The sequence below is a fragment of the Hesperophylax consimilis genome, chromosome 27, assembly GCF_061612785.1.
Source record: "Hesperophylax consimilis isolate HC1 chromosome 27, BYU_Hcon_1.0, whole genome shotgun sequence".
NCBI lineage: Eukaryota > Metazoa > Arthropoda > Insecta > Trichoptera > Limnephilidae > Hesperophylax > Hesperophylax consimilis.
In genome coordinates, this window is record NC_142862.1 from 4,672,144 (window position 1) to 4,699,133 (window position 26,990).

General features: G+C 34.8%; 1 protein-coding gene across 1 annotated transcript; it reads right to left on the minus strand.

The window, feature by feature from the left end:
• Positions 1–1,898: 1,898 nt before the first annotated feature.
• On the minus strand, positions 1,899–25,361 carry LOC149410510 (cytochrome P450 9e2-like). Its single transcript, XM_089648266.1, has 10 exons — positions 25,305–25,361; positions 17,428–17,656; positions 10,936–11,099; positions 7,618–7,761; positions 7,149–7,354; positions 6,822–7,056; positions 5,860–6,081; positions 4,002–4,102; positions 3,031–3,199; positions 1,899–2,210 (listed from the first exon to the last, which is right to left on the minus strand). Exons 2-10 carry the CDS (start codon positions 17,643–17,645, stop codon positions 2,044–2,046), a joined length of 1,626 nt encoding a protein of 541 aa, XP_089504392.1. The 5' UTR covers positions 17,646–17,656; positions 25,305–25,361; the 3' UTR covers positions 1,899–2,043.
• Positions 25,362–26,990: the final 1,629 nt, after the last annotated feature.

Below are 26,990 nucleotides of genomic sequence, written 5' to 3' on the forward strand. Positions count from 1 at the left end.
TGTATTTGTCGCACCTCATGATGTAACCATGTTCTTATTTTTAGAAGGTAGAAATTCTATTACTTTTCACATCTTATTATTTATGTTTTAATCCCTTATAAATTATTTATGTTGCTTTTCTCTGCGAGTTTGATTTTGGACAATCGTAACTGTAAAAATTCTTAGTTAAATCAATAATAAATCTTTATAAGATAATTATGATAGTATTACCAAATGATGGAAGAACAAAAACCTGATCATTCGTTAAATACGTACATACAAAGTTTCAAGCCCATACTGCCATACTTAAGGGGGAGGATTCTTGATAATATAATGAAATATCATAATTAATATTTTTTAATCAATTCTAATTATATTTATAATTTTTTTTAAATAAATATTTTAACAAAATTTTTGTGTAATAGTAGCTTTACTTTTGCGAATAACACGTGTGTTCGGATAACAAAATGGCCACATCCACATTTCAAATCTTAAATAAAACAGCTGACCATTTCGTAAACCACACAAAAAAAGAAATTTAACATAATTTTTTTGTAAGGACACAAATGAAAAAAAAATCGTGAATGTATCAATAATTATAATAATTGAGCGTGGAATACTGTGTATCACCCGATTGGTTTAAACAAATTCGGGATATCTGATATAATATTATTATGTTAATTACTTTTTAATTTCCTCCCTCCTACAAAACGGGTCTCTTCTTTCCTCAAAGAGAACCTCCACAGAGTTCCCCAGAGATGACATAGGCCCTAAGGGAATTCCTTAGGGCCTATGTCATATTTTCAGCTCCAATCATCATACATTAGAATAAATATTGTATATTTTTAACCGTTCATGTAGTGAAACAATAAATATTTGTGATACAAGAACCGTTCGTATTATGAAACAATACTAGATGTACATCTATAAACTATAGTGCCCACAGAACATTCAAGACCAACATTAGAACTTCCAACTGAAGCAACAACATTCACGAGGTAAAGGGATCCTTTTCCACTCCTGTTTTTCCTTGTCATAAACACGATTGCTTAATCTTATTTTTTTGTTAAAAATTACAGTCCATTCGTCGAATACCAATCGTTTCGGTACGCAACATTTATTGTATTAAGTTACCCTTTGTTTATCTTGGAACGAAAAAATAGGTTGCCAATCGAACCTAGTTGGGTAAACACCATAATTACCTGAATAAAACAGTGTGTGCTCGTAAAAAAAATTATTAAAAAAATAACAAAACAGTTGTAATGACAATACAAACTTTAGACATGTTTTAGAGATCTCAAAAGTGGCAAGCGTGTGTGCACACTTTACTTACATCGCATCTATGGTCTTGGTGTGTGGGACCTTTAAGTACCTACACATTGTCATTTTGCTATTGGTCAAATTGACAGCCCTGGAATTCTGACTTGGAGAGTTGCCAAACCTGAGGGAGCAAGGATATGTGATTTGCATTGGAAGCAGTCGCCATTCTTTGATCACCAGCCCAGAGCAGCGAGTATTCCTCTTGGCTGAGATTCGACGAACACATTCGACAATTTTTGTGAGCATCAGCTTTGCATATTTATTTTTTAACGGACATCGTCAATAACTGGAATATGAGATATTGGCGTTCGATTTAGAAATTTCTCACTCTCATTTAAAAAAAAACATATCTCTGAATTTTATTAGAAAGACATATAAACTGATTATAGTGCTATATAGCCAATATATTTACCCATATTTTACCATTTATACTATATTTTTAGAAATAATAAAAAAATTGTTAAAAAATCGTAAATGCGCGAATTTTGCGTGTCAAAAATGGCATATTATGGCATGAAAATCACTCGAGTGGTTAAATACGTAAACGCCGCCTGGTCTTATATATTTCATTTATGCACACATATTCCTTGAATGTCCATCTTTGTCATACACGAACAAAGTTTAAATTAGGAATCGAAAGGAACTTGCCACATTTTCATTTAATTATGTGAAACATGTATGGTTAAGTCATTGGGTAATAACGTCAATTAACCACATTAACCTAATACAATCATTTCCATTGTTTTATCTTCTTGGTTTCAGTCCAATCCAAAATCCTCTTTCAGAATGCATATTGACCCTATCTTTCTTGAGCTGGATGGGATCCTGGGTTCTGGAGATCTTCACGAAGTCAAACTTGTGCAGGAGATGGAAGACAACTGCTTTGATTTCTATCAGTGCGAATCTTGAACCTGAAAATAAACAATAACCATTATGAGTCGAATCATGTCAAGAGTCTGAGGAATAGGAAAATGAATTAATCAAGGAGTTATGCCAAGACAGAAGACAAAATCGTCTAGCATTTAATGTTTCCCCCTGCGCAGATGATTGTTGGCTATTACAGTCAAATGCGTTTGAATGCATTTACGCAGACCAATAATTACTTCTACTGAAGAATTAAGAAGAAAACAAGAAATGAAAAAAATGTTGGTGTGTTTCTTGATCCAAATATCTGGCCATTCAGGGCTTTAAATTTCAAATTTAGAAATTCGCTCTCTTAAAAGAAATCCAAAATCAAATTGAATGGAATATACATAGAATAAAGAAGAAAACTAGAAGTGCCTTCCATACTAATTTGAATGGAAACAAATGTGCCTATGAATTAGTTCCATTTGGTTCTAGACCATTTAGCACGCGCTCTGTTTCTCTTACACTAACATTTTATATTGATCATTTGAATTTCGTAATAATCCTGAAACACAGTTATGAATTGGAAATTTAAGGCCCGATTGGCCAAAAATTTGGATCACGAATCGCAATATTTCTTGTGTTACTTATTTTGTGGGAATATACGATATCAGGCAGTGTAGAGAAGGCAAAATGCCATATTTTCATCGGCTCTTTCGGGGCTAGAACCGAAAAATTCCATTCCATTCAAATCGATAAGGAAGTCATTTATATTATTTGAAGTATTAACTATTCCGTGAGTCCTACGATGTACACCACTAAACAAGCAAGAATATCTTAAACTTTTCTACTGTAAGATTATAAAAGTATATAATTTATAGTTACCAATGCAGTTTCTAGGTCCAATTCCAAATGGCATAAATGAGAAGGGTCTGATGTCTCCCTTGCTCTCATCGGAGAACCTTTCTGGATCGAACGTCTCAGGGTCCTTGAAGTATTGCGGGTCGTGATGGATCGCGTAGATTGGGATCCAGAGACCATCTCCTGGGTTTAGCTGGAAACCAGAATACACTAAATGAGTTCCATTTGCAGATCGTGGAAGATTTGGACTGAATTGCAAATTATGATAATACGAGTAATAGATATGCAAATAAAATACAGGTTAATATCAGCGTAGGTAACTACCAATGTATGAGATGCGTTGATGGGTTGACTCTGTAAAGTGAATGAATAAAGAAAGGATTTTCAAGAGAATATAATATGATGCAAAGATGAAAACAGATCAAAGGACTGCAGGACGTCCTAGGAAGATCAAGTGCACCAAATTTATAGAGGGTGGTCGATTCAGAGATTGTACGGAGAAAAAAGATTATGTTAACAAAGTGACAGCATGCTAACTTCCTGATAAAATATTCTTCATTCAGAATATATCGAGAACACGTTTTCTTTTCCTAAAGATATCATGACTCAATGCGACAATATCAGTATGTCAATATCAATCAGTCTTTCTATGAACACATGTTCCGTCGTCCTTATAAAACGCTCGTTTTTGACTGATCCTTTGTTAGGAACTCTTTCAATTCATTCGTTATAGGTCCACAGTCCCGTTTTTAACAGGAAAACGTATAATTTTACCAGATTTTGAATAAATTAACAGTATTTCACATCGGTAAGTTATCTTGCTTTTTTTCTTTTTTTTTTGTGTGTTGTGTGAAATGTATTAAAATGTGAAAGAAGCAAGGAAATTTTGCAGATCTTAAAGGGCATGTTAAGTATAGGCGAACATTGATGGCAACAAAATCAAAAGTTGGTAAACATTGAAAAAAAAACATAGTAATTAGAAAAAAATAACAAACTTGTAAGGAATGCTTGCTGTCATCACTTGGCGGAGGTAAGGTGTAAGACTTTATGCATTTCCTGTCAGTGGCTACAAATGGCGGCCAGTATCTGAGGGTTTCTGAAAAAATATTTTAAAAACTCATCAATATGTAAGAGATTAAAAAAAAACGAACAAAGTTGATATCTCTATTTTTTTTTAAAGTATGTGTACGGATTGCTCTCTGGTCATTTGAAGTGAATTTGGATTGAATATTTTCGGCAATCGAAGAATCGGGCTAAATGTAATAAGACGATAAGTCAATGGGCTCAGCTCATCGAGTTTTTTTTACATTACCTCCATACAGGAGACCCGGAGGAAAATCATGAGGAAGGAGTGAGTATCAAAACACAGAGGCCGGCAAATCGTTCCACAACCGAGCTGTTGAACTCAATAACGAGTCGTAGAAGTGATCGGTGTACAAATGTTGGGAGAGCGTTTGGCGTGTTTTCCAATTATGCACCGGCGCCAAAGGGATCAATGACGCTAGTTCCTCGGAGTATCTTTCATTGTAATACCGGTAGAACAAGGACAACATACCTGCCTGACGCCTGTGCTCTAAAGATTTCAATACGCCTGTAAAGATAGGGGAATCTATCAAACGGACCGCCCATTTCTGCACAGAGTCAAGGTTTTTTTTCAGGTATTTTGGGGCTCCGGGTCAGAGGTGGCTTCCAAATTCAACAGTGGGGCACACATTCGATTTGTACAGGGTCAACAGGTCTGCAATATTTGCGGGCTCTGTACTACAGTACACCCGCTTCTGTCAGGCTAGCTTGACTCTGGCTTCGATGGAGCCTCCGTGCTTGAGCTGGTCACTTAAAGTTAAAAAGTGAAAACACCAACAATATCTAAATTTCGTATCTATTTGTTGGGAAGTAAGAGCTTCACAGATGCACTCATAGAGGGCAGTGCATAGAGCTTGCGTGGAAGTCCGCAAGATGGCAGCTAGTAGCCGGTAGTCGCCAGGACCGGTTAGAATTCTCCCAGACAAACTTAGACAAGGTGTTTTCAGATCTCATTTAGCCAGCTTCTAGTTAGGTCGACTATCGAGTCACCATTGTAATACGCGAAGTATTAATAAATCGCTGATTTAACACAAAGAACCTATTATTTAAAATCTCCTTCCACGACGAGTTTGAAAACTGTTCGTGGGAACACAACACTATTTAATTTTCTATTTTAGTTATTTTTAAGTTACAAATTATAACTTACATTGTTATTATTAAATTTTATCTTGTTTAGTGTGGTTCTTACAAAGATATTAGAAGAACAAGATATGCTATGCTGGTCGCCGGACCGTAGCCGGAGTACTACCTAATTAGGGTACTTTGAACGGTATCGGGACGTGTACGCACAGAAATCTGTTCTATGTATTAGTGCGGATACCTTAGCGCAAGCGAAGGTGTGCAGTAGTATTGGTGAACAAAACCGGCGACACTCGGCAAAACAATTCCACTCAGTACGAACTGCGCATAGCACATCTCGTTCTTCTAATATCTTTGGGTTCTTAAAATCTATGTTTAATTTTTAATTATGTGCAGTTTTTTATCGTTTCCTGCAGCGCAATAAAATATTCCATTCTTTAGTAGAATAAACTGTTCACGTATTTGCCTTGTCCTTTTTATTAGTCTGCTTTCATTGGACGCCCTTGTGTTGTGTCTGTGAATATCCTTGTTGTGTATATAATATGTATAAATATAATCGCGTTCAATGTCAGCATCTGCTGTTGACTAATTCAGCTCTAACATTTATTTTGGAGAATTCGAAACTAGTTTTGTTCACAAGAAAATAATAGTTGAATGTAGAGCAGTAATAATGGATTAGAAAAAACTCACCAGAAACGACCATGTCCATATACTTCATACTCTGCAGATCGGTGTAGTTGAGTTTCCCTCCGTTGGCGCTGGCCAATTCATCCACCTCTTCCTGAAGCCTCCGCTGCACGTCCTGATGCAGGGTCAGCTCGTGGGCTAAGAAGCACAGGAGCGTGGCTGAGGTGTCGAAACCGGCGATGAAGAAGAGCAGGACCTGGGCAGTAATCTCGTCGTCTGTCCATTCTGAAATAAAACTATGGCTTATTACGGTGTTCACATTTAAGATTACACAGAAGGCGCCAAGAAAAATAGGTTCCCTCAGGACCTATGTCATCTTTGAGGATGATCTTTTAAGGAAATGAAGGAGGGGAGGTTCTGGGAGGGGAAAATGTATGAGGGTGGGTAGAAATCTGAGGGTCAGTGTATCCAACAGTAACAGAAGTAAGAATCCATCCCTACTGCGGTATATAGCGACGGTATGAGAGAGTCCAAGTGAGGAGGTGAAAGTGTCGCCTTCAACCCCATCAACCCCGGGGCGGCGGTACCGGCACCAGTCTCCCAAAATGAAGGTATAAATGTGGACTAATTCTTTATAAAATGGTGAAATAGGTATTATTATTCTTAATCGATGATAAAATAACCAAAAAATTCTACATGTCTGTACTAGAACAGCATAGTGAATCAATGTGATATACGAGTATATGTGATTTCTTACACAACCTCTGGGTGCTGGTATATGACCATATTTCGACAGCAAAAATATCAAGAAGCAAAGTTCCTGCATTTCTGAGGATTGTCTGTCTTGATAATGTAACAATGCTTCCTATTTTAATAACCCGCACCTTGTTTCTCGATAAGGTACCAAAAGTTTCTTTAAATAAAAGTGTTAAATTTTCTGCTGAAAACTGTCCAAGTAATAAAGCTAAAAGATTCGAAGAGGTTAGTAAAATTATCAAAAATGTTAAAAATTAAAATATTTTTACTTCTATTGATTGACTCCTTTCCGACTGCTGATTCTTCCACAGTAGCAAACCCAGCTTCCTTGGCATCCTCACTAGACATTTCTTCGTGCTTCAGTACTCCTTTCTTAGCCTCCATCATCAACTGGATCATGTCTGATCTGATGATATTGTTCTTCTCTCGTTCTTCCATCGTATCGGCCACTAAAAGTCTGAAGAAGTTTTTGGTGTGCTCGGAAAACAAGGGTATTCTGAAAAACTGAAAGAAGGAAAGTGTAATAGATTACTTACGATTCTAAAAAAACATGAATAGGACGTTTAGACGAACATTATTAATAAATAATATATTACCTTCATGATTTTTGGAGCAGACACGAAAGCGAACATCTTCAAGACTTGAAAACCGGAGAAGTCAGTGGCCGTCTTGCCCATCTGGTAGAATTGGTTGTTTCTATCCTTGAGGGAGTTCACCTGAAGGCCAAAAGCCGTTGTGGCTATCACATCATTTGTGTACCTTGTGAAGGAGTCCTTCATCTCTACTTCGATTAGTCCTTTATCTGTAATCAGATAGGTACACGTATTTCAATAAGTAAAATTTCATGGTTTAAAAGAAAGATTGTAGGTTAGCGTGGACCGTTTCACATGACCTTAGAAGACTGCTGTGGATAAATGAATATAAATGGACGATTAATTTCAACATGCATTGGAAGAATCCAGAGAAGAAACCTCCATAAAAATTACAATCGAATTGGATTGAAAATGAGCAGAAGACATCAACCAAGAGGATAATAATTTTTCTTGGTTAGAAGTAATTATTAACCTCTGTTTTCCGGTAGTTTCGCCTGGTCCAGGTAGAAGTCAGCCATCTGCTGTCCGCACTCAGCGACAAAGTCAAACATTCCCCTCATTTTTGCGCCTGTAAAGGCTGGACTCAGGGTGGCTCTCATATCTCTCCACTTTTGACCTGGAAAGAAAGGATAATAACCGAATTGGGAAAACAGCGTTATTTTATTCACTTTTACATTTTCCCTTCATTTTATCCGTAGCGGGAAACCACATTAAATTGGAGTAATAACTGCTTATTGCAATATTTTTTGTCTACCCTTCGCGACACTGCAAGACTGCCCAGAATTTTGTAATGAATTTTGCCCAGGGTTTTGTACGAAAAGGAATTTCGAGTTGCTCTAACAGGCCTAGAAAATTGATATTTCCGCGGGATTAATTTTAATTAATTCTGATAAACGTATTACTAAAATTTCAAATGTTTCTAATTTATCCCCCGGGAAGTTACTAATTCACCGCCTAGAAAAATAAAATCTGATGCTTAGCGCTAATTTTATAGTTGAAAACGTTTTATAAAATTTTCGCACCATTTTACGTTAAATATTGTGAGGTACCTACTGTTTTTACTAATCTTAAACATAAATAATTCACATCCGTAGATATCGGTCTAAAAAAAGATATTGTAGATACGAAGTCGTCGGAATTAATTAAAATTAATTCCAAACACTCGCTTGTACCTAGATTACATGAAGTTAGTAATAGGTACGCAGATGTAGCGGATCTGTTTAACTGCACAGAAACTAGGTAAAGAAGGCTAAACTATCATTTCTTCTTAATAAATACTACTTAACCCTTAAATGCATGATTTATTAATTTTTCTGGAAAAAAATATGTTTTGTAGATATTTACATGCATATGCAAGGAAATATAAAGAATTTATTTTATTTGTAATTTTTTAATGATATTTGATTAAAAAAAAATGTTGCAAATTTACAACACCATGTATTGAATAAAAAATAATATGAACAATTTACGTATGAAAAAAAAAAAAAAAACCTAAAAAAAAAATCTCAAAACTAATAAGTGTACCGGAAAAATACGAGTTATTACATATAAGTATAGTATTATTGTATCTACTTACCTAGGAAAATCAAAATAATAACAGCAAAACCAAACTGTAATTCTAACCTCCAACCAATTTTCGAGAATCTTCACTTTGTTGAAGAAAAAGTGACATTTGACATTCGCGAAAGAAAAAAAAGGTGATGCCACTCGATAAAATATATTACCGTAAACTTGATAACTCTAAAACGGCATGCATTAAGTATACACCAAAGAGTTAAAGGTGGTTTGAACGGTATGTTGCAGTTTTACAACAGTATGCATTTAAGGGTTAACTATAACGTAAGTCTACTCATACTTGTTGATAATAATTTGTATGTACTTATATCTCCTTCTAGTATTAATTTTATACTTTCTGTCGTCATTGTATGATCGGATGCCACAGTTAATTTTTATTCTGTTAAATGTAATTTGGTGCATTATATATTATATGTATTATACTTGTACCTTGATATTAAATAAATAAATAAAATGTAAGCCTCAAGAAACCCCCCTTTATTAAAGTATTGTGTCGCCCTAAATAAAGTCGCCAGTTTATCTAATTGTATCAACTGTTTTATTTATAAACAAGCTGACACGTACCCAGCATTGCTCGGGGACTTAAAAATGGTTTGAAGTAAACTTTTGAGGTTATACGACCTTTTTAAGATATCTCATAAGGTTTAGCCATGTAAGCGCCCGAAAATATTTTTTACGACTTGATTACAAAACATCGACTTTTCTCTATACTCTGTAAATATAATATAGATGTTTTATATATATAAACCTCCCGGAAGAAATGCTCTAAATGATTGTGAAAACCCTATAAAAAATCTCACAAAGAGACAGACGCGGACATCCACGTTGTTTTAGTATTAAGAAGAGATCCAATAAGCGACCAGTGATTTTCAGATATAAATATAAAAAAATCATTGTTGTATAGTTATTATTATTATTATTGTTGATACATTTTTTTTACAATATTTCATATTTCAATTTAGTAATGTTGGCCTCACTGGGTTGTTTACCCGTGCTGAGGCCCCCATTTTATAATTTAAGAATTTATACAATTAAAAGAAAATAAAAGAAAAACAACATTAAAATAAAGATAAATTTAAAATAAAAAATTAAGATTAAAAATTAAAATATAATTATAACACTAAAAGAAAAATATCACAGGAGAATGTAAATCGGCATTTATAATGATATATGTGTTTGTGCGTGTTGCGTGTTTTATATATTTTTTTTGTGTTGCGTGTATATGTTTTATTCTTTTATGTTATAGTATTTTGGTAATATTGTCTTTTTGTTCTTTAATCCATTTTTTTATTTTGTGTTTGAATTTATTTTTATTTTTCTCAATTTTTGTTTCAAGTGGAAGACTGTTGAATGCTTTAATAGCGTGGTATTTATGGTGTCTTTGTCCAAAGGTAGTGTTTACCGTCGGAGTTTTTATGTTTTCTATTATTTATTAGTACATATTATTTATTATTTTTTTGGTAAACTAATGTTTAAGACAAGATTTTTTATGCATAGCGCAAAGGGTAACAATTATTTTTATCAGCAATAATTATTAGCCTGAAACACTCATCCACATTGAAAAATCTCCTGATAAAAGATACATGACGCCAACGGGACTCGAACCCGTGTCCTTTCGATTTCCGTTCGACAGCTCTGGCCACTGAGCTATGGCGGCTTATCTCATATCCGCGAAATAATTCTACATACTAGTGTTTCATTCAACAATTACTGCTTATTACATTTTTTTTCACCTGAAAACAACCAACTTTATTTTATATGAGAAAGGCATTGTAAGTGCTAACTCTCTCACTAGATGGCGTCGAGACAAATTGTCTACATTTTTTGGTGAAGATACTTGAACTTGTCAAATATTTATTATTATTTTTTTGGTAAACTAATGTTTAAGACAAGATTTTTTATGCATAGCACAAAGGGTAACAATTATTTGTATAAGCAATAATTATTAGCCTGAAACACTCATCCATATTTAAAAATCTCCCGATAAAAGATACATGAAGTGTTTCATTCAACAATTACTGCTTATTACTTTTTTTTCACCTGAAAACAACCAACTTTATTTTATATGAGAAAATATGAGAAAAATCTCCTGATAATAGAGTCCCGTTGGCGTCATGTATCTTTTATCAGGAGATTTTTCAATTTGGATGAGTGTTTCAGGCTAATAATTATTGCTTATAAAAATAATAAGTACATATTATATTGTAATTGGTACCTTTTAGAGAGAAGAGAATGTTCCCGAACAGTGAATCGGTGTCCTCTTCTATGGTCCCCATGTGGTCGGTGAAGTGGTCGAAATCCTTGATGGTTATCTGCTTCAACAGTTCCAGATCCTTCACCATTACTAGAGGCGTAAGGAACTGTCGGACTCCGATGTATCTAAAAAGGCGAAGAGTATATAACACCATTAATAACGTATTAGATCATCATAAAACAATAAATTACAATTTGTCCAAAATTGAATCATTGCTGTAGAACAGTGCTCCGCAACCGGTGTGCCGCGGCACACTGGTGTGCCGTGAGCCGGACACAGGTGTGCCGCGGGCAAATTCAATGTATTTGACATTTTAAAATATTTCATTATGTATTTAATACACAATGAGAAAATATTTTTCATAATATTGTCTATTTTTCATTGTCTGCAGATACTGTTAAAAGACGTATTCACAATATATTAGAAACACTGATTAGAAAACTGTTATTGGCTGCAATTCCGATCAACGAAACAACCGATATTAAAAATAAAGCACAGTTGACAGCTATTGTACTTTTCGTTGACGAGTTGATTAGTTTGACTTTATTAAAGAACATTATTTATTTTGTAAGGAGGTTCCAGAGCGAACTACCAGTGAAGAATTTTTTCAAGTAACCGATGATTTCTTCAAAATATATAATATTAAATGGAGCAATTGTATTGCTGTTTGCACGGATGGCGCTGCGGCAATGACGGGTAGTAAAAAGGGTTTTGTCTCTTGTGTAAAACAAAAAAAAAATCCAACGTTACAATTTACACACTGCTGCATACATCGAGAAGCAATGATGGTCAAAATTTTACCGGAGGAACTTTTAAACACGATGAATGAATGCATTAAAATTGTAAACATAATTAAATCAAGAGCCCTAAACTCGCGAATCTTCTGGAATAATGTGCAGAAATGTATCCCGAGGCAAAGTTTTGGCTAGATTGTTTGAGCTTCGTCACGAGGTGTGTGAGTTTCTTTTAACTCAAAATATTCCCAAACTATATCAGCACCTCGATGATAATTACTGGATAGCCAAACTTGCATACGTGGCTGATATATTCGAGCATTTGAATGAACTTAATAACGAACTTTGGCAGAAAGAGTTGCAAAAAGGATGTTTGGAAATGTACCAAAGGATCAATCATAGTACAATTGAAAACAAACAATCAACTGTGGATCTGGCCCAACAACATTTAAGTATGCTTCAGCAGAAATTTGGTCAGTATTTTTATTCCATTAATACGGAACAATACTATTGGATTCGAAAACCTTTTGCAACCAATGCAATAAATTCTACGGAAGCACTCTGCCTCTGCAAATTTGAGTGGAATTTACAGATTTAAATAATGACATGACATTAATACTTCACTTCTCCGAAGATCAATTACATGTTTTCTGGATTTACGTTAAAAAGAATATCCTCACATTTCCGTGAAAGCATTCTTAACACTACTTCCATTTTCAACGACATATTTATGTGAGCAAAGTTTTTCAACGCTTGTATTAATTAAAAATGATAGGCGGTCATGCTTAAAAGGTCTTGACCAAGAACTTCGGGTTGCGCTGTCAAAAATCGAGCCGAATATAAAACTTGTGTTCATTGAAAAAAGCGCAGGATAATTTAACAATTAATCGCTCATTATTTTATTATTATTTTTTAATAATTATTAAGATTACATAAAAATAAATATGTTATATTTATATGTATGTAAGTATACTTTTCAAATAAAAAACAAGAAATTATTGTAAAATTTGTGTATCAATTAAATATCTATATATTTTAGCTTTTGGTGTGCCGCGGAATTCTAGGAAGAAATTTGGTGTATCGTAGGTGAGAAAAGGTTGCGGAGCACTGCTGTAGAATATGATATATTATTACATCCGTGGTCGAGGGGTAAGGCTCGCGCCTAGCAATCCGAAGGTCACGGATTCAAATCCCGCCGTGCGCAAGAAAATTTTATTTGATGAATATAATATACTTGCGGCACGTTCCAGAGTGGAAAATACTCTCAGTATAGCCCTGGTGTAAGACCAGCATTCAGAATTGAAACGTTGTTTGAAATGGCTCTCAAAAATATATTTCAATTAAAAATTGTTTATAATAATATAACTGAAATGATATTGTTTTTAAGTGGTATTAGAATTACAAGTCTGGGAACAGAAGTTACATGCAACAACACGTTTTGCATAAGTTCAATTTGTATGAACTTGTACTGTTAGAACCAAATCAGCAGCTGTGGCTTGACTATGACATTATTCAATTGTGTTCCCATTTTATTTGTTTATTTTTATGGTTTAATTAATAAGTTTGTGATCCTTTTATGTGATTATTATTTAATTAGGTAATCTAGGCCATCGTGCACTCCAGTAGCCGAGTAAAGAAAATTATAAAACTTATTTAAATTAGATCAAATGAATTCGGCAAAATAAACAGTGACGGTAAGTGACAACAATTTAACATTATTACGTGTAAAAATTAATGCTTCATTTTAATTGTTTTATATTTATCTTATCATTTGTACGTTACTTCATGCTTTAAACTGAGAAAAAATGCAACTTTTACCATCTCCCACGACATAAATAGTTATTTAGTGTAGTAATTAAGTTTAACTAAGTGTTATGTTTATATTTTTTTGTGTGTGTGTGCAGCGGAATTTGAAAAGTTATACTCGTAATAATTACCATTAAATATGAGGTTTGTGGTAATACTGATGACATACAAGATAGCAACTTTGATGTAATTAAGAAGGATGTTATTTATTGGATCGATCTGTTGAAGATTCGTGTTGTATTTGTCAAAAATAATTATGATGGTGAGAATTAAGGAGTTGAATCCAACTAAAAAACCATCATGCCGTTTCGCTGCAGAGGTAGACAGAGAGGACGGACCGCCAAACAACTCGTTCTTGGCACACACTCCTTGCTTCATTCACATTCATACATCGTATCATACATACTCTTCTATTATTACGAGTTGAATCTACTTCCGCTAATCTAGCTGGGGGGTGAAAGATGAAACTGTAATATCCCAGCGCAGTGTGGATTTGAATACAGATAAACAAGATCACAAAGATCATGTGAGTTCGGATGAAGAAGTTAATTTTTTCCATTAGATTTCAGGTAGTGACAATATTTTACCTGTGATTCGGTGTGTCAAACGAACAGCAATTTCAGATAAAAATTCTGCAAGAGTGACACAAGGTGCTTACTCGTGACAAAAAAATTCGTAAACTACTTTGAATGGCAAAGTCACAAACGCCAGGAAAATGAAGCAGATGGGTTGCTGTCGAACACACTGCAAAAGAAAACTCGATGAAGGTGTAAGGGAGACTATATTCAAAGAATACTGGGCCCTTGGTAGTAAAACAAATGAGTATCCTTTGTTTCTGGCTTCGTTGAGTCCAAAAACAAGTAGAAAAAGAACAAAAGATCCCGGGAAAGAAAAATATTGAATGGTGACTAAGGTTTTTCTTTTTAATGTTAAAGGTGAACGCGGTAAAGTTTGTAGGGGGTGTTTATTGAGAACTTTAGAGGAGAACCAAATGTTCATTACATTAGTAGTGACATATAAATACTCATCTATATCTGTTGTACCTGAAAATGATTTGTTTAATTTGCTTTAGGTTTTGTTAGTTCTCCATTTTCCATTTCTATAGTTTTTACTTAACAAATATATTAACCTAATTACTAATATTAATGTTTCATTTATCTGTAGAAAAAAATCACAAGCTAAGGCAGCTAAGCGAGTCCACTTCGAGATGCCAATGGAAACTTCAACTTCCACTTCCAGACTAACAATCGATTAATACTCCGATAATCTCTCAGGAAACTAATTTCAAAGCATATTTATTTATTTCAGTTTTATCTTTCATAATTTATATTTATTTGCTAATATTTAGATATGTTTTGTTCCCAGAGTCATTCCCAAGCCAAGAGAGTAAAGCAGGTCCATTTCGAAATCCCTGAGAAAACCTCAAAAACTCCAAAAAACACAGCTATCTCACAGGGGTAGGCAGAGAGGATGGACCACCAAACACCTTAAACAAAGGTCTTGACACACACTCCTTGCCTCATTCACATTCATCAGTCAACTAATGTATTATTCTGACTCTTGAGACATGGCCGTATCTGATTCACTTGATCATGCCATGTCTTCCTCGGTCATCCCCGACTTCTCCTACCATTCCGATTTGCGTCATATTTTCTCCTTGCACTCCTTTCTTCGTTCATTCGCTCTATATGACCGAACAACTTAAGCGCCCCTTTCTTAATCTTACTCATTACACTTACGTCAGCCTTGCATTCTTAGCGGATCTCCACAATTTTCACACGATCAGAAACAGTTTTACCTCACATATGCCTCAGGGATCTCATTTCTACAGCATTCAGTATATATATACTGAATGCTGCAGAAATGTATATAAATGTTATACATATTGTCCTGGTATCCCCGCTTGGTGTTGTGTGACCAACATTAAATATTATGTATTATATTACTCGTATTGTAAACATAATTTTTTTATAAAAACAACTTTTTTACACACTCAACTTTTTTTTAAATAAATTTATAAAACTAGTTTACGCACTCTTCATACTAATATGTAACTTTTCCTTCAATTCCAATGCATAAAGCTCACATGCAATACATTAATTGTTCATGCACTTACATAAATTATGTTTTTATCATTCAGTTTAATCTTTAATTTTATTTCTATTAAGTTTTTAAAAAATATATTATTTTCTCCATAATATGTCCTTTTCCCTTAAGTATTTTTCATTTTGTTTCTAAATTTTTATTTTTTTTCACATAAATACGGCCCTATACAGGGTGCATCGGCACGTACCCGACAAACTTTAACCAGCTATTACTTAGCACATTTGGAGTGAAAAATGTTTTGGGCACTTTGCTGTCCAGTAACATTTTTTTAATAAAAAATTTACCATTCATATTTTCACCACATGTCACCACTGTTTTATCCCTTGTCACAGTTTGAAAACCCATCTGGCAATATTTTATTCGAGTTTCGTTGAATAATATACGTACGTACCTACATTGGCGCGCTTTTACAATCACAACGAAATGGCATGGCACCATTCGTCTCATTTTTAACTATTATTATTTAGTGTGTATGAAAGAGCGAAGACGCTTTTTGACACACTTGCTAATAACAGCTGTTGAACACGAGAAACAATGCCAATAACAGTGACGGAGTGTGGATTTTTTTATAATTTTTTGTTTTTAATTGAAAACAAATGTTACCGGACAGCAAAGTGCCCATCACATTTTTTACTCCAAATTTGCTAAGGAAAAGCTGGTTAAAGTTTGTCGGGTACGTGCCGATACACCCTGTACATATACAGGGTATTTAATAAAGTGTTTTAAAATTTACACAACTAGTAGACATAGTTACCAATCGTCATTAAATTATAAAAAAATAAATTTGGATTACAATATGGAAAGAGGTAACATTTGTTTTCCATTTGTGTACCGCACAAGAGTCCCAACAGCTTGAAGCCAGAGGGGCCGACGTGGAAGGGAAAGATAGGAAAATACCTGGCGATTCATATCTAGTTACCAAACACGACTAAAGCCAATTCAAGTAACGTCTTGATGCTGAATGTTGGTCTTCCACAAGAACGATATTTTTAAAATACATTTTTTTTATTTATTTAAAAAATTTACACAAAATACAATAAAAGTAATTTTTTTTAACTAAGGAAAATATATAATGTACATTTCTTGAGGTTAATTAATACCTCCCTAATTGAAAATAACTCGTTTTTAGGGAAGGAATTTCATCTTGAGTTGTATACATATAAATATTCAAACTACGAACATACTTGTACAGAATAATGGATGCCTATATGCTAATTATTGCAAACTTAAATAAAAATGTCACGGAAAAAAAACGGAAATTTCAATAAAAATAAAATTACTGTTAAACGTATATTTTGTGCACTGATTTTTTTCAAAATTACAATATTATACCACACAACTAAATTAGTTTGAGGTAAAGTGTATTTTAAGTTTATTCATTATTTCATCCGGCAAGCGCTTGTACAGCCTATTGGTTAAGGTCCTTGAAGTCCTCCGTCCTCCTGGAAGAAGCCGTCTACGTCTGAGGGTGGACCTTGCACATTGGATTACCTTTCATCTCGGAAGCACTGTTGGTAAGGTCCTTGAAGTTTTCATCATGAAGCAGTCTATGTCTGCATGATGAACCTTGCAATTATGGTACCACCTTTCATCCGGTAAGCAATTGTACGTACAGCCTACCGGTAAGGTCCTCGAAGTCCTCTGTCTTGCTGAAGGAAGCCTTGATGAACCTTGCACTTGAATATGGTATTACGTTTCATCCGGGAAGCACTAGCAAAGCCTAAGGTTCTTAAAGTGCTCCATTCTCCTGAAGGAAACCGTATACATCTGTCTACATAATGAACCTCGCACTTGAATATGATATTACCTTTCATCCGGGAAGCACTTGTACAGCCTATTGGTAAGGTCCTTGAAGTGTTCCGTCCTCCTGACGACGCCCGTCATGTGCCCCACGAGCGGGAAGTAGGCCGGGGCACTCTTGACGCCCTTCTTCCTGAAGTGCGAGTCCTCCCATCTAGCGTACAGAAACAGAAAGGATACGAAGCCGGCAATGGATAGAAGGACGTCCCAGGTTTCTATCGACATTTCTGTAATTTCTGAAAACAAACATTTTTCAAATTTAATATAAGAACTTTTCTGTTCCTGGCTTCACCAAATGCTGATCGGGTAGAAACTAAATTTGTTTCGCATAATAACTGCTGCAATGTCACCCGATTTCAGAGAAATTTGTATATCAAAAGTTGATAGAATGCATTGTCATCGACAACGAGTTTTAGCTCTATCGGATGTCAGGAAGTGGGGTAGTTTCATTTCATTCATTCATTACCGAAAACAAAAGAGAAATTGTATTTAAAAAAACACGTGGTTTGCAAAAGAATCGATGTTTTATCAAAACCAAATGAAGACAATGCACAATTGCACCATCAGTGTAAAATAATACATTATTTACAGATAGCCTGAAGCGTTATTAATTAAATATCCATATGTTTACAATATTATTATGATTCTAAATTATTATAAATCAAAAAATGTATTTATCTTCGCTCATATTATAGAATTTACGAGAAGAATGATATTTAATATCATTGTGATGAATAATCTGTTATCTATTTATTTAATACTACCTGTACCCCGCCATACGTTGCTGTGGCTCAGTCTGTCTGTGCAGATAGGGAAACAATAGCGCTTTTGCTTTTACATCCAACAGATGGCGCTGTTTTCAAAATAAACGTGTTTTTACCTATAATTTTTAATGATAAAGTAATGTTTATAAGACAAGGTATTATGCATAACATAAAGTTGGAGAATTACCTTGCCGGCGGAACGCACGTATTACGCCGCGCGCCGTTTGTTTTTGAATATTCATTCCGAATACTATTACTTTGCCAAAAAAATGAGCGATCCAAGTTTATTTATGAATGAGCTTCATGTGCTCACTAATATAATAAAAGTGTTGAGCACCAAAGTTGACAGCCTAACAGCTGATGTTAAAGAAATAAAGTCAATACTACTAGTCGGTAGTGATAAAAGTGTACCTACATCGCGAGGCGAGGTAGATACATCGCTTACCGCCCGCCGCTGGGCCGATGTCACTGCCCCCCCGCCCCCGCCCCCGCCGCCGCCCGGTCACCCGGCCGCCCGCACAGAGCAGAAAGGTACCGTAAACAAAGGCCGAATGTCTACCCGTGCTACAGCTAGAGCAAAGGAAGGCGAAACAACTCAAGTTTCAACTCAAGTTTCTGGGACCATCGACAAGGGGAAGAGGCCGCTGTCCGGCCCATCTAAACCGAAAAAGATGTCAACTCCCGTTGCCCAACCTACCGATACTGTAACATCAAAGACTGCAGAAACCGATACAGCTGAATCCGAATCTGAAACGGAAGCTTATACCTCCACTTCGGCTAACACCAATTGGCGCCGAGTCACGCATAGGAAAAAAAGACGACCAGTACTTCATGGTACCGCGACTGAGCATAAAGGCCTCATAGCCGTTGAAAGGCGCAAGTATATTCATGCCTGGCAATTCGATGTCAACACTACGGTTGAGGATATTGTAAAATTCCTTCTCAATATAAACAAAGAAATTGTTTACGATGTTGTCAAATTGACAGCCAAAGCTGACTACGCCTCTTTCCGGATCGGAGTCCCGGAATCGAAGCTTTCGTTTTATATGGACCCGAACATATGGCCAAATCATGTTGCATTCAATGAGTGGTTGTTTCGGAGAAATGTTGCAACCAATGATAAAACGAAACACTCTAAGAGTGAGAAATAATTCTAACCTCTCTATATATTATCAAAACGTTCGAGGTTTAAATACGAAATTGGCAGTATTTAAAAACAACCTATTTGCTCGAGATAGCTTAGATTTAATAGCAATCACTGAATCGTGGCTGAAACCAAGTGTGCATAATTCAGAGCTATTTCCAGAGAATTATGTTGTCTTTCGTCGTGACCGCCTCACACGAGCGGGGGGTGTCGTCCTGGCTGTTCGTGCTGATTCTGTAACCCATGCTGAGAGGATTTCTTCAATGGACCTCCCCGACACTGAATCCCTGTGGGTGAAGCTATCCTTGAAATCTTCAACTGTTTTCGTATGTGTGATATATGTGCCACCTCGTTCTTCAACTTCGTTTTACTACAACATGTTTGAAAAAATAGAAAGTAATTATAATCTTCTCAGTGACAAAAATATCTTAATATTAGGTGATTTGAACCTCCCTTCCTGTAACTCCAATACTGTGAACATGTTTAATTATTTTAAATGTTTCTACGGTTTGCAAGAATATAACTTGATATGTAATGATTATAATAACACTCTGGATATAGTTTTATGTAATGCCAAGGATCTTGTAAAGTGTGTTGAGAAATGTCATGACCCTATTACAAACGAGGATAAGCACCACCCTGCTTTGTCTATAAGTATTAGTGAGGCTCACTCAGGTGTTTCAAGTTCATGTCTAAACCCAAGTCCAATAGAAGTTCCCTCCTATCACGGAGCTAGAACCATAAACGCATGGAGATTCAACAAAGGAAATTTCCACTTATTATATGAATTGCTTTCTAAATGCTCATGGCAACCGGTCTGCCAAAGTTCAACAGACATAAATGCATTATGTACAAATTTTTACAATTCAATTTACAATATATTCGACAAGTGTATACCCATTTCCACACCTCGCACTACGACACACAGAGTATATCCTAAGTGGTACACAAATAGTATCATTTCAAATATTAAAATTAAACATATTTTTCATAAGCAATGGAAAAAAACACGTCACAACTTGGACTATGCTAATTTTTCAGCCTATCGCTCCATCGTAAAACATGAAATCAGTGAAGCTTTTAAAAATCATTTAACTTCAATGGAAGAAAAATTATCTATCGATCCCAAACAGTTTTGGAAGTACATTAAGGATCTAAAAAAATCCAACAACTCATTTAAGTCTATGATTCTTGACGGAGAGGAATTGACTACTGATGATAAAATCGCTAATAGTTTTGCAACCTTTTTTTCATCTGTTTACAAAAATGTCCAACCAACTCTCAATATTGACTCTACCCTTCACACTGTACAGATTGGGCCCTCATTCGACCTGGTCAGTATTTCAGAAAAAGATGTTAAGGAGGCACTCTCAAATTTAAAGAAACCTCACTCCATCGGTCCTGACAATATTCCAACATTTATACTAAAGGGTTGTTCCGACCTTTTAATACCACCATTATGTCATCTCTTCAATGTATGCCTAAAAAACGGGATTCTCCCAGACATCTGGAGATTAACTAAAATAACCCCTATCTACAAGAAGGGAGACAAACGCGATATCCGGAATTATCGACCAGTTGCCGTTCTATGTTCCATCATGAAAATATTCGAGAAAATTCTACATAAATATATACTTAATCACGTTAATCCAATTCTTGATGACCGTCAATATGGTTTTAGACCCCAGATGTCAGTAACATCAAACCTCTTATGCATCTCAGATTTCTTATCACAAACTCTCGACAATCGGGGACAGGTGGATGTTGCTTATTTCGACCTGGAAAAAGCATTCGACAAGGTTGACATCGACATTCTTCTAAATAAGCTAGCTTCATTTGGTTTTTCCAAAAGACTACTCTGTTTTTTTGCTTCATATTTTCGAAATCGTAGACAGTTTGTTTATTATAATGGTTCCAGTTCTTTGGAATTCATAGTTTTTTCTGGAGTTCCTCAGGGGTCCATCCTTGGACCACTTCTGTTTCTGATTTTTATTAACGATATTGGTTCAGTCATCACACATTCGCTGTATTTACTATTTGCAGATGACTTGAAACTATATCGCTCAATAAAAAATCATCTTGACTGTATTCTCCTTCAATGTGATATTGACTGCGTCTCAAACTGGGCCAAAATAAATGGCTTGAACTTCAGTACACCCAAGTGCAATATCGTCTCGTATACAAGATCAAAGAAACCGCATGTATTTGAATATACAATCAATGAAATTATTCTCCAACACCTAAACCAAATCAAAGACCTAGGAGTTATTTACGACAGCAAACTAACTTTTCACCAACACATCGATGATTTAATAAGCAGAGCATACAGGCTTCTCGGCTTCGTAATTAGAAACTCATATCCGTTTCGTAACACAAAAACACTGACGTTATTATATAACACACTAGTCCTAAGTGTACTTGAATCAAACTCGATCATCTGGGCTCCACATGAATTAACATACACTTTACGCATTGAAAGAGTCCATAAAATTTTTTTAAGGTTTTTATTCTCGCGGCTCTATGGACGTTACCCTTGGCTTTACCCATCGATTTATATATTAGGCATGACCAATTACCACTCCCTAGAGACACGTAGAGGTATTGCTTTGCTTAAATATTTTTTCCAACTAATAAACGGTCACTTATCTAATAATGAGATACTGGCCCAATTAAATTTTTTTGTACCAGAGTCTCACTCTCGAGGACGTCATCACAATCTTCTATATAGTAGAGCAAGCCGCACTAATTTATTAATGAACTCACCTGTAGTGAGAGCTACGTACTTTTTGAATGCGGTAGATAAAAAATTAGATTTTTTTTTTGTGTCCTATAGCGCATTTGCGAGATTTTTGGCATTGCATATACACTGCATAAATGGTACAATTATAACGTCTTAGGCTTTATTACCTGTAATTGTTATAAATAAATGTACAAATTATATATAAATAAATAAATAAATAAAATAAATAAATAAATAAAGGATAACAAATAAGTCGCCTGAAATATCACTACAAATTGAAAATATCTATAAGCAGTAATTGTTAATTGAGCCTGAAATAATATCCCACAATTTTGCATGTATTCATCAAAACATTTTGCGGAACTACAGATGCGATAGTATTGAACTTGTTAATGAATATGTTTATTTGGGAGTGACTGTTGATTGCAACTTTAAATGGGACTTGGAAATAAACAAAATTTGTAAAAAGCTGAGGGCGATAGTGGGTAAACTACAGATGCGATAGTATTGAACTTGTTAATGAATATGTTTATTTGGGAGTGACTGTTGATTGCAACTTTAAATGGGACTTGCAAATAAACAAAATTTGTAAAAAGCTGAGGGCGATAGTGGGTAAACTGTATAAATTGAAATGTTTCGTTCCTGTGAATATTTTAAAAATAATTTACTTATCACTTGCAGAATCTACTTTACGATATGGAATAACCACATGGGGACACTCTAGCAAAACTAACTTAAATTACCTACAATTAGTACAAAATTCTATGATTAAATTACTAGTTCCAAAACAGATATTTTCACAGAGGCGAAACATATCATTATTGTATCGGAACTTGACTGTCTTACCGGTACAGGCCTTATTATGGCACAAAATATTGATTCAGCATATATCTGACTCTGAATATAAGAGGAAAGTCGAACATGTACACAATACTAGGTTCACAAAAAATGAAGGAATGCTTGTACCAAAACATAATAAATACGGACAGCGAACCCTGGAATACAACGTGCCCAAAATATTCAACATGTTACCAAGCAATATAAAAAATGCGAATTACCTCAGAGATTCAGATATATGCTGAAAACATGGCTACTAAGCAGAGATACTCTTTTTAATAATAATTTTGATTGTGGCAGTGGTTTGTGATAAATATGATGTATAAGTTGTATTGTAATAAGTAATAATATTATGAAAATATGTTATATTGTAATTGAACATGAACATCCTGTTGACAAACTGCCTAGTTGCGGTTTAATGGGATTGTACTTTGAAGAACAATAAAAAGAAGAAAAAAAAGGTACTAGTACATATTGAATTAAGAAGCCGACATAGCTTAGTGGTTCAGAGCACCTGACCGGACATCAGAAGGTACGGGTTCAATTCCCGTTGGCGGCATTTATTTTTACTCGGGTGATATTTTCAATTTGTAGTGATATTTCAGGCGACTAATTATTGCTTATAATTATGAGTTTTTACCTGTCACTGGTAACAGCTATATAATGTAGGTATATCAAAACACACGCGTATTCGAATGCAACTTTGTGTCAAAATTTCAAAGCAATCGGTGAAGTATTTTCGGATTTTTAACTAACGAACATTTACATTTTTATTTAAATAGATTATAAATGCTTTTCAACACGTCTACTCCATTCTATTTTTACCGTTCTCATGTGCTATAACAATTCATTATGATTCCTTGGTCATACAACCATGTAAAATAATCTTATCAGAAATACCTTACAAATAATTAACCTTCCCGTTGCCAATAGGAGTAGTCAAAATCTCTTCAGTAGTCAAATAATTTTAAATATAAACCCCTTTTTTAATTTTATTCGTACAAAACCTACAATCAAAATACATTATCTTCAATTAAAAAAAAACAACAACAACAAAAGTGCATCATTAAAACAAAAAAAATAATTTTGAATATGTATGTATCATTCCTTGCAACAAATAATATTTCATAAGGTATGCGACACATTACGCTATACGCATCATGGCTTGGTCTATTTTAGCACATCGCTCGCCATACACTACCAACGGGAATGTATGGTGAGCGATACGCTGAAATAGGCCAAGCCACGAAAATATAGCGCGCTTATAACGTAATCTATCATAGGATCAACGATACCCACAGCTGAAACTACACACCCAGTAGCAGGTGGTATGCGCCATCTCACTCACTTGTGCTATTATCAATTCTGCGTGAGGGATGCTGCTACGTCGTGTTTATTTGTCATGTTAAATGCGGTTATTATTATTGATAAATGAAGATTTGAGTAATAAAATGAACTGTAAAATGAAAATTATTTTTAATATTATATTTAATATAAGTTGTATGAATAATTTGCAATAAAATATACGAATAAAATGCGAATAACAAAATTTCGGTTGCAATGAGGGGTGACTCAGTTACCCCACGCATTTTATTATTATAATACCAATTTTTCATAAGTTTTATTTCAAATTTTTCTTATGGCTTACATATTATTCAATTTGTTTTAATCAACCGACCGAGGTTGGATTGACTTACTGGCAGCGACGTTACCATACCCCCTAACGCAGCTTTGGTAATAGCGCGAGCGAGCGAGATGACGCTCAGCACCCAATGTATGCGAATAATGGGCGGAAACAAGTGCGGTATGTGGTATACCTACGTAGATATTTAAACTAAAAATATGTTTTCATCTTGTACATTATTTTTTATGGTAGATTATGACGTGTTTGTAGGTTTTGTAGGAATACATAAAAATTCAAAACCATAACGTTTCCATTTAAAATTACCGAGCTTTTGGTACTTGAATCGTGCCGAAGATTGGTACTAAACGAATGGACTGCATTTTTAACACGAAAGAAATAATCAAACGATAGTGTTTGTTTATCACATGGAAAATTAAGAATGGGGAAAAGGAGGCCTTTACCTAGTGAATGATGTTTGTTTAACTTTTTACTCAATTTGGTAAGCAGTTAAACATAAGCCAAATAAAAAATACCTAATCAGTGATAATACCCCATTACACAGCAGAACCTGCTTTTAAATAAACATTATTTTTGTAAATTTAATAATAATATTATTGATTACAAAAAAGAAAAATTAAAATTAAGTTCTACAAATTAAAACTGACAACAATAAATATGAAATTGATGTGTCAAAAATTCAGTTTTTACGAGTCTGTACTAGAGGGTAGGTACCTATTAAAAATATAATAAGACTAGGACAAAGGTAGGTACTTACTTATAAATTGTGGATTTTAAAACTATTTTTGAATTCACTCACAAAGCACCGTATCACTCGAATAACAGAAGGAAACTGATCATTGAAAGTGGAGGCTGTTGAATGGATAAATGCATAACTGACATGCTTAGTATAAAACAGAGCCGGCACAAGGTGGGCAAACTGGATCGGGTGATATAATATATCTGAAGGGTTCTGGAATGTAAGGGTAATAAGCCTCCGTGGTCGAGAATCCGAAGGTCTCGGGTTCAAATCCCGTAAATTTTATTTGTGTTATTTCCGGCAATTAAAAATTTATTAAAAATAATATGCTATCAGTATCGCACTGGTCTAAAACAATCATTGAGAATTGAAACGTTGCTTGAAATTGCTTTAGCCGTATTTGAGAATCAGATCTGAACAGCCAGGTACTCCCCCACCTTCCTATTCCCCATCTCATTCCCCTCCCGACTCTACCTTCAACATCACACCATACCCGAATTGGGGATGCCATAGTCTCACTGGCACCAGACGGTCGGGAGCAGTTGGAACTCTTGTGCGGTAGTAAAAAAACAATCCAGTAAGATAAGGAACCATGTATTAAAAATGTTTTAGTTTACTACATCCGGATAAGTTAAATATGTAATGGTAAATGTCACTTAGAGATTAGAGTCTAATCCATAAAAAATATATTTAAAAAAAAAAACAGAACAACGTTCAAAACCATGTCTCAAATTCAAGATTAATCAAGGTTTTAACAACGTAACCTTAAATTATTTATTACATCATGTTATGTTGTAGGATTTTGTTGCAGAGTTTAGAACTAATTTGAATTATTTCCCTGTTACCATCCGAAGAACACCAAAATACAGGGTTTTCCAATAAGAGGTGTTATTTTGAATAGCCCGCTATTTCAGTAGATTTTACTTTTAAAGCTGTAATTTTTTGACATTTGACAAGTAGAAACTACGTCATTGATAAAAATGGAACGATACACGCTTCAACAACGCATTGAAATTATTAAAATTCACTTGAGTGAATCAAATGCAAATCATCTTGAGTGATGAGGCCCATTTCCACCTCGGTGGCTTCGTCAACAGGCAAAATTGTCGCATCTGGGGTTCGGAAAACCCAAGAGTTATTGTTGAAAATCTTCTCTATCCTCAACGTGTGACTGTTTGGTGCGGGTTATGGTCTGGCGGAGTCATTGGACCTTACTTTTTTGAAAATGAGGCTAGAGCAACAGTTGCGGTGAATGGATTGCGCTTTCGAGAGATGATTAATAATTTTTTATGGCTGAAATTAGATGGTATTGATCAGGACAACGTTTACTTTCAATAAAACGGCGCTACGTGCCACACAAGCAACGAAACCATTGATCTTTTACGATTGAATATCAAAATAACACCTCTTATTGGAAAACCTTGTATAAAAGTAAGTAGTAGGCATAATATACTTTAACAACCTACTTACTTATAATCGTGGTTTAAATATTATGGGATGCTTAAGATCGGATTTGTGAACAATTTGACTTATCCACGTTATCGTTATTACTTCCATGCAAAACTGTGTTTCTCCATGATTACAAAATCCAAATGGTTGGCAATATACAGGTACTGTTAAAGTAATATTAAAAATACTTTTTCTAATGCCATAGGTATTTCCAAAGTATATTATTTAATTTTACAGCTTTAGAATTTTCATTTT